Raw genomic sequence first — 9,888 nt, forward strand, 5'->3', positions numbered from 1 at the left:
TAAAAGACAGAGCTTGACTGTTTCACAAAAAATAGTATCTTGTTAAAAGAGAGAACCACTTTTGTAGATGAAAACTTAACATGTGTAACTTGCACTGTCTGTGTCTAAAAGCTAATTCAGTGTTGTATCATCACTTGACTGCTCCTTTTATGATCATGTTCTAATGTACTCCTTCTTGTCTGACTCTTCTATGCTGTCCAATCTTGCACGCCTTGATTTCCCTTCATCAACAGCTGCTTACTATAAAAGTGTAATGTACCTTCTCATTCAGTGAATAATAACACCTTCATTGACATGTCCTTTTCAGAACATAGCAATTTGCAGGTTGAAAGTTAACCAAAAAAACTGAAAATGTACAATTAAATTACACGTAAAAGAAATAAGAAAGGCATAAGATAAGATTTTTTGTGAGTCTAAAATGACTTGAGAAAAAATAACCAAAGGAGGAATGGATGCATGTTAGAGAAATGAAAAGCCAGTATATAAAATGTATTTAGAGGCAACTGTTCTTTTCACCATAATGTTCCCATGTATTTATTTAAGGAAAATAACAACTTCTAGCACTAATAAACTTTTACATTTAGGATATTATCATAGGATTTATCTATTTAAATACCCTACTACACCAGAAAAAGAGGAAATGTACAAATTGGCCCGTTTGTGTTTTTCTCTGATGTAAGTCTTCAGCCCTGACTTTTTAATGTAAGTTAAACTCAATTAGACCGTTACTCACCTATCTTTACCTGTATCTGCAGTTAACTCAAGTTTATTATTCTTAGAACATGTATGCATCCCTATTATTTTAGCACAATTGCTTATAATGTACTCTATGTGTTTTTACCTTTATTTGTTGATTACTGCATGTTTCTAGGAGCTCAAGGAAACATAGGATTTGGTAATTAACAGTAAATGTTAACATTACTTTTGTTTGATTACAAGTAATCTCTTTAATTTTGGTTTAAAATTACAGCAAAACTGTATCGCTGCTTTAACATTTAACATTTGTATGTTTATATTACATTTTACATCTGTAGGTGACACAGTAGAGTGTAGGATATAATAGAACAGATTAGAAAATAAAATAATATAATTACATAATACATGTATAATGGCATATTTAAAATGTGACCTCAGTGTCATTATATATTTGCAGTCCATTTAACATGCTGCCATAGAAATACGAGTAAGCTTCTATCTAAATGTACAGTTAACTTTTCACAACGGTTATGGTTGTCTTAATATATACTTATACTATTGTACTCAATGTGTTTATTATAGCAGCGTTCAACATTTCTGTAGTAGTTTTCTGGGTGACAACCTCCAACACCTGTAAGTTTGCATACAGGGCCACGGCCGTGCTTCGTGTCTGTTACAACATGTAAAACACGTTGTAGATACCTGTGAGATACATGATTTCTCTTGCAAATTATGTGAATTTAAAAGAAGATAGACTAATCATCCTTCCATGTCGCTGAGAAAGTCCGAGATAAATTAACAGCACAGAAGACATAATATAAAAGTAAAATTTTTTATTTGAGAACATGGAAATGTGCAAATTATACACGTGAGTTGTCTGTCCATGAGGGCAAGGTATATATAAAGTTGACCATTAGTCCTGAACACCTGCTGAGAACCGGTTGTCTGAACACCTGCTGAGGACCGGTTGTCTGATCAAAACCTTTGACCTGAGGGCTTCACTTAGTGCACAACATCTTCTCATCCTGAAGGCTGGTGAGTTACAATTTCAAATCAACTTCTGAGTACCATACTTTTTTTTTTTCTGAAATAGTGTTAGCATTTACTCTGACACTGTTTTAATATATCTGCGTGTTACTAACAAGGTTGAATAGTTATTGACTACGTGTATTCGGGATTAGGTAATCTGATTTATTTTAAAAAGGAGCTATAATCAGCCCAGATTAAATTTGAAAAAAAGATACATTGTCAAGAATTACTGGATTACATTTTAATTACGTCTTTAATTCATGCGTTTATGCCAGAATGTTTTTGTAAGCATTTAATTCATCCAAATGCTGAATATGTTCTACTGTATATCAAAGTGAGTTACTCCTGTCAGGTTATGGTCATTTTACTAATATTTGTTTTTGTATACAAAAGAAACAGCATCCCACATCTTATTTAATTCACACTGTACCTGCACTTTGTGCCAGTATGTGTTTTTGTATTGATAATTTAATATAACTGTGCAATCTTGTATGGCTGCTTCCATTTTTTGGTATAAATTCTACTATTTTCAATATTAGTTTTTTAAGTAAAACAAAAATATTCAGATTAGATTACGTTTTTTTGTAATCACATGGATATGTTACTAATTACAAAACAATGACATGTAATTTGTATTCAGTTACTGACTACATTCCACTCTAATCTGACCCAACCTCGGTTACTAGTAAAGTGTGATGTAGTTCACTGGTGTTGACTTGTTGTGTGTGTGTGTGTGTGTGTGTGTGTGTGTGTGTGTGTGTGTGTGTGTGTGTGTGTGTGTGTGTGTGTGTGTGTGTGTGTGTGTGTGTGTGTGTGTGTGTGTGTGTGTGTGTGTGTGTGGGCATAGATTCAACAGTTTTCCTGACTGCAGTGATGAAGGGTAACATGTTGATCTTTCCACCATTATGTTTGCTCCTTTGCTTGAGGCTGCCTGTAGACTCCATGACGGTAAGTGGAACATGCATATCATTGAAATTTCCCAAACAAATCACAAATGTTAACAGTGAAGGATGTTTACACAATAATGTTTGCTCACACATGGTTTTGTGGCAAAAGCAAAACAAGAGAATAAATTGAACTATAAATGCTCTTAATTTAGAGATCAAGCAAATAATAGTAAATAAAACCTTGCTTGAGAAAGTAGCAATCTTCAGTTCTATTGTCACTGAACTTTGAGGGTTCGGGCCTTTACTCAATAAAATGTGTGATGGTGGATCGCTGTATGACTATGTAGTGAGGCTGGACGAGCCTGGCATAACTAACAAATGGAAGCTCCTCCATTTGTTCCCCGAAGCATTCTTCTCCCCCTCTCTTCAGCCGTAAAGGCGTCAATGTTGACACACGCTGAGAGGAAGATCTCAAGTCAAGATACAAAGTCAGCCCGGAAAATCTGAACCAATGAATAACCTTCTTTCTCTCCTCCCCCTCTCTTTTCTATCTGATAACTGAACATCTGGTCTTCCCAGGTCACATCATAAACTACTTGGGTCAAGGAACTGACCCTTGGTATCTCTGCAACAAGCCCTTGTATCCCTGTATAATACTGCACAAGTCTGTGAAACCTTCAATAACCCCAACCAAAGTATTGGTCATTTGATTTCAGGAGGACACATCTTTTTCCCATAATTGTGGAGTGGAAAACAGAGTTAAAATCATTCATCATGTGACCATACTGCCCTCCAGTGGTCACTTGGAAATACACATATCTAACACGCATGACCTCTGTTAATCCTGTATACCAAATGTATATAACTTAAATGCCATCTCTGTATCCGTACAAGTGTGTAAGGTCTGTTAAACTCATAGTGAAGAAAAGTATGTGGGTTATTTGTTTAAAATGTCAGGTTAGTTAAATCACCAAACTAGAACACATCGAAACTAAGAAACAAAGGAATCCGAAATGTTGGCCAAAAACAAAGCCATAAAATCAAGCCACCCCTGCTACTTCACGCCTATCTTGAACAGATAAAACCAGGAGGCGTCCTTTGTTCGCTCTCTTATTTCGTTTTTCCTCTTCTTTTTCGTTGTTCTATGTTAGGTGTATGTTTTTAGTCTGACGGAGATCCCAACACGTGTTATTTTATTTTTAGAAACAGAAGTTTTGCCAGTATTTTTCCTCCTCAAACTCCTTTGAGCATCTTAGAATTATTCTTTCAAGCCTTATTTTTAGTGAACATCTGTTGATCTTGTGAGATATCAACTTTACTTATTATCGTTTAGGCCAAACGAGATTAGTTAGAGAATATCAGCGAGTAGCCTCAAAAGGTTACACACAATGCAATCTTTAAATGTTGGTGATCCCTGAGATCTGATCTCAACGGGTAACAAAATGTAGTGTAGTTTAAAAATCATAATAAAATAGTGTGGGCAAAAATGATTTCAGATATACATCATTTGTTACTCTTTAACATACATGAGTACAACAAAAATATCCTCATCTTTATGCTAACCTGGATGTAGATAATTAATTACAGAGTAAAACCATTGTCACCCGGAAACCCATGTCCAGACAGCTGCTGTTTACCACGGTGTAATTCTTAATATGACCATCAGATGGAGCCAAAAGAAAGAGCTTTCAAATCCTACACAGAGACTTTACTTTCACTATCACTTCTTATCCACTATTGATAATTGACCCTTCTTAATAAAGCCAATATGCTGGAGCTCTAGTTCATCTGGCCAAACAGTATAACATTAAGTCAACATTCAACAACACATAACTGTTTAGTAAGTCATTTACTGTACCCACAAAGTAAAAAAGTGCAGAGTTCCTGGGCCCTGTTTCAGAAAGCAGGTTTTGTGTAAACAAAAGTTAACCCTCAGATGAGGGAAACTCTGAGTATTAAGTCTCAGGAAGATAGGTAACTTTAACTCTGGGTCTGTTACCGTGGTAATCATTTCTATACTAATGGAGATTATAAAATAATATTTCAGTGACCAGGATCGTGGTGCGGCTGTAGAATGTAGTTTGAAAGTGAGTTTTATAGGCTCCGTATAGTGAATGTGTTTTAGCATTTTAGAAAAGGTGTTAAACTTCAATACATTTGTTGAGGTAGCTGGAATAAAGCCATTTCAAATCCACTACATTTTAACCTTTAATCTCCCAAAACATTATAGTTTTAAATTTTCAACTATATTTTTCATATTCAGTTGAGCCACCAAATTAAGGCCAACATATATGTTCAAAATGAAAACCCCAGGCTAATACACAATTTTTTTGAATGTAAATTTGCACAGTCCATGTATATCTTACATGCATTAAGATCTCTACTTCCTCTTACTTAAAAAAGGAGGCTGGTTGTTATATTGTTGCCATGGTGAATCGTGAAATCGGAGCTCCATTGATGATGGCATCTTTAACTCAGCACGCAGGAGCCTAACTCAGAGTGAACAAACTCAGAGTTGATTGAACAAACTCTTATCAGCTGTTCTTGAAGAGAAAACGCAGAGTTTTCCATCTCAGGGTTAGTCAACTCAGAGTTCAGGGTTAAGCTCAGAGTGTGTTCAACCTGCTTTCTGAAACAGGGTGCAAACACTGAAAACAATCACAAAAAAAGCTAGCTGTGTCACAATAACATAACAGCACAACATCATCAGTATAACACAGCAGCAGTAGCAACTAGATCAATAATATAATACATATAATGTTAACTATACACATCACACACTCTGGTCAAAGGTGCTCTGAGGGATTTTCTTTTATTCAATCAAAACTTAAGTTTTAATTTAGTGTTACTCACCGAAACGCGTTGTGTCTTTCCTTAAGGTCTGACAAATGTGTGGATTGCATTTCATTCCTCATAAAACATTTGTAAACTTGGATTTTTTTAAGCAAATTAAATCCAGCGCTGTTTACCTCCATGTTTACCAGCTTGCGCTTTTCTTCTTCCCCATCTTTGCTGGCACATTGCAGCATACAAATCATACTATAGTGCCACCTGTTGTTTAGTGGGATGGTGTGTTCAATGCCAATCTTCGTTTGCTGTATCCCTAAAATACTTGTTTGTGTAATACATATTTTCACCCCTGGACACAGTGTGAGAAAGTTCCGCATAACCAGACCAGTTGTGTGAGATGTCAGAGACAATCGATAATACAATCTTTTTTTTTTCAATTTAATCATAAGGATATTAAAAAAAATGCAAATAAAGACACAATATTAATAATTGTAATTATTAGAATGAAGAATGTATGAGTTATATCCAATAACATGTTTTGTGAGGTCCTAGTGATTTTGACCTTTGACCTCCAAATTCTAATCATTTCATGGTTGTGCCAAAGTCAACATTTGTGCTAAATTTGAAGAAGTTCCCACCAAGTGTTCCTGACATATTGAATTCACAAGAACGGACCAGGCGGACGGTAGGTAAGAGATGGTCCAGTCATAGGTTTGGATGTATACGGAGATCAGACTTTGAAAGTAGTTCCAAAACCATCAGAACATACTACATCATCGTATAAAACTAGTCAGTCCTTCTCGACATCATTTTTTCCATCTGTAGAAATGATTCAGTCTGGATCACAAGTTGGCTATATTTTGGTTTCAGGTCTGAAAAAATAAGGGCTTCGGTGATACACTGATAAAATGCGGGACCTCCAGAGTCCTGTCAGTCCAGCTAATTCATCTAATTCACATGCATCGTGTTGGGTTCTCCTAATGCATGAAGAAAGGGGTGCGGGGTAAAAAGAGATGATTTGGTTAAAGAATCTGTATCTGTTTCTACCAGATAAATGACACATCTGCTGCAGCTTCAAGGAACTGACACAATCCCACCCCTAAAGTAATTCAACAACCACTGATTCATCACCAATATCTCATTGTGAGGCGGTACAGATTCTTTATTTATTTATTTGTCTTTTTATTATAATTTGTCAGTTATTTTTTGTCCAAACTGTCATGCTTACAGAAAATGCTAATATGCCTTCACTCTGTGGCTGAGGAGAAGATTGCATGTGATCACAGCTGTAACTTGTTAAAAAATACACAAAGTCTGTTGCTGATTTAAATACCCCATAAACTCAACTTAACTTAAATCCTTAGAAGTTTGTCATATTTAAGAGCTGATTGTAGTTTTTTGTAAAAAACGTTTTTTACATTTTATCTATTGTCATGCAACAGAGGACAAATTCACCTTTGCAAAGTAGTGGAGTAAAATGACTTGCTAAAGCAAAGTCGTACTTAAAAAAAATATGCTTAAGTGCAATACTCAAGCAACAAGTATTTTATAACTTTACATCAAAAAACAACCAACACAAGAAAGTTAATGCACTAAAATGTAAAGCAAGTACTTTTTGACAATTAGACTACTTGTTTATTTTTATTTTTTTGGGGAATATTTAGAATGAAGCTTCAGGAGGGTTGAAACAGAACTGCAGTCACTATATACCTTTAATCATACATCTAATAGCTTCACAGTGAGTGAATCCATACACTTGACCTTAAAGAAGAATTGTATCATGTAGGAGACACAAGAAAAGATTACTGACATGTTACACACCTTCTTCTGTGACCACAAAGGGGATGCAGAAGGAAGTCATCAGTGTGGTTAGAGTGTGAAAGAGAAAGACTTTGTGTGAAGTGGAAGTGGTGTGTGCAAGATAACTTCCTCTGCTATCCTTTGAGTCCTATGATGAGTCCTACACTTTTAAAAATGCAAATAAAATAAAGTAGGTAAAATAAATTTAGTCCAGAGTTTCCTCTCTTTGAAAAAAAGAAATGTTAAAAAATGAATCTTTTCAAAGATTAATGAAGGTTAAAAGTCTGTATTCATTCACCGAAGAGGTCTGAGCAGCTTCTTGATGCAGTCTTTGCAGTCCCACAGTAAATGTTGGGACTTTAACACCATTTCATGAAGTTTCTTAAGCATCAAAGATAAGCTGTGACAATTGTTTTTATATATTTGCTGTAATGGAGGCCTTGAGATAGTGTGGAGTTCATCTAACGAGCACACACGGTTAAGTTGTGGCTCGTTTCCAGTGAAGGTTCCCAGTGAGCATTTTTCAATGTTGTTCAATCTTATGTGATTTACTAACTTGGTTGGCTCAGATTGTTGTGGTGCTCTGCTTTTCCAGTGCCTTACCCAAACTGGGAGGGGGAATCAGTTACCCAGTTAGGCTGTACACCTTTTCAGAACAATTAAAACTTGTCCAATTGTCCTAACAAATTTCTGAAGACCTCTCTCCATATTTCTGTCCTAGATCGTAAGATGGCTGAGTGGAGTTGTTTTGTTTCTGGCTTGCAACCTCTACTTCTTCTTCTTTGTTTACTGGCGGATTACAGCCATAAGTAGCCTAACTTCTGACCAAATACACTGTAGCCATATTTATTCCCTCCAAAACAGTTGATGGAAACTCTCTTAATTTGTAATTCTTTATTTTTGCGACATTTCAAATGTTTGCTCAAAATTAACTTGTCAATTTAATGGAAAAACGGCTAGTGTGTTTTAATGATGTTTTATCTTCTACTTTCTCTTTGTTTCTCTTTTAGATCCATTTGAACCTCACACCACGAGGTAACAATGAAGGCATCCCATTGAGCATGGTTGAAGATTCGGTTGATGACATGTATTTCGGCTGCAATGAAGCAATGATGAAAATAGTCAAGGACAAATACTTAGAGAACGAAAAGAAAACAAATGCTTGGAAAAAAGCAAAAGATTGTACTGAAAAAAAATTCAAAGAGAGATATGATAAAGCTCTAACCAAGGATCACATACAAGCAATCTGTGTTTATACCTCTAATGATTTGTACGCGGACTTCAATCAGGCAGTCCGGACAGAAAGGAACATCTATGGCTCCTCATTTTCATACCATTCTTTGCATTACCTGCTGACATCTGCCATACAGATCTTGAATAACAAGAACTCCTGTCACATTACCTACAGACGATCCAGGAATAAGTTTACTGGCAGAGTCAACCAAATAATTCGGTTTGGCAACTTTGCCTCCAGCTCTTTCAGAACAGACTTGACAGGCTTCGGTCAAGAGACCTGCTTTAAAATAAAGACCTGTTCTGGTGCTTTCTTGAAAAATTATTCAATTAATGATCATGAGGCAGAGGTGCTCATCCCCCTACGAGACGTTCAAGATAACAGAGGAAATTAATTTTCCGGTTAAAATCAAAGGTCTGGGAGATTGTAAAGTTGTCTTTGTCTTGGAGAGTGCAGGAGGAAAGAGCAATCTGAGCTGCACAATTGTGAGAAAAAATATTAGTAACATACCTAAACTAAAATAGGTATGGAGAGTGCAGGAGGAAAGAGCAATCTGTGCTGCACAATTGTGAGAAAAAATATTAGTAACATACCTATACTAAAATTCTTTGGGTCATGCTTTGGGCTGGACAACCTTCTGTGTGGAGTTTGCATGTTCTCCCCGTGTCAGCGTGGGTTCTCTCCGGGTTCTCCGGCTTCCTCCCACAGTCCAAAGACATGCAGCTTAGGTTCATTGAAGACTCTAAATTGCCCGTAGGTGTGAATGTGAGCGTGAGTGGTTGTCTGTCTATATATGTCAGCCCTGTGACAGACTGGCGACCTGTCCAGGGTGTACTGTACCCTGCCTTCGCCCATTGACAGCTGGGATCGGCTCCAGCACCCCCGCGACCCTTAACTGGATAAGCGGTTACGGAAGATGGATGGATGGATGGATGGATGCTTAGGAAAGTCTTGATCATACTTGGCTTATGTTTTACACACTTCTCCAGCAATATATTACTGTTTACTTTATACAATTTTTAAGAGACCTTTTTGGACTTGGGTTATTGGAATTTATTGAAATAAAAATGCCAGAATCCCTCTTTTTGCTGAATGAATACTAAAGTCATTAAACTGCTTTATGAAATAATGTTGCTTGTATATGTTTCCATTTCCCTCTGTAATGTTTTATTCACCTGCTTACATTAAATTTCATAACCTGAACGTTTGGCCCCTGTTACAATAGACAGAAGACAATCATTTATTTTATTTCTAAATGTTAAATCTAGAAGTTGTGATGTGTTGGTGTGGCAGCTTTTGAGTTGTTGAGTTGAGTAAAGGAGGGTAATGTAACTATTTTTGCTGTAGAGTAATAAAAACCTGATTTAAACTATTGAGACTACAATGGTGTTAGCTATCCTCCAGCCCGCTTGCTCCAAGTCTGCTTCTCAGTTGACTAGCCTCCAGCCTACT

General features: G+C 36.4%; 1 protein-coding gene across 1 annotated transcript; it reads left to right on the plus strand.

The window, feature by feature from the left end:
- Window positions 1–2,598: 2,598 nt before the first annotated feature.
- Window positions 2,599–8,921, plus strand: LOC129116160 (ecto-ADP-ribosyltransferase 5-like; the record flags this gene model as incomplete). The annotated part of the gene is given in 3 exon segments (XM_054627194.1): window positions 2,599–2,673; window positions 8,213–8,793; window positions 8,795–8,921. Coding segments are annotated over 3 exon segments (783 nt in total), but the record flags the coding sequence as incomplete, so codon positions are not given.
- Window positions 8,922–9,888: the final 967 nt, after the last annotated feature.

Source organism: Anoplopoma fimbria, unplaced genomic scaffold (assembly GCF_027596085.1).
Source record: "Anoplopoma fimbria isolate UVic2021 breed Golden Eagle Sablefish unplaced genomic scaffold, Afim_UVic_2022 Un_contig_12812_pilon_pilon, whole genome shotgun sequence".
Taxonomy (NCBI): Eukaryota; Metazoa; Chordata; class Actinopteri; order Perciformes; family Anoplopomatidae; genus Anoplopoma; species Anoplopoma fimbria.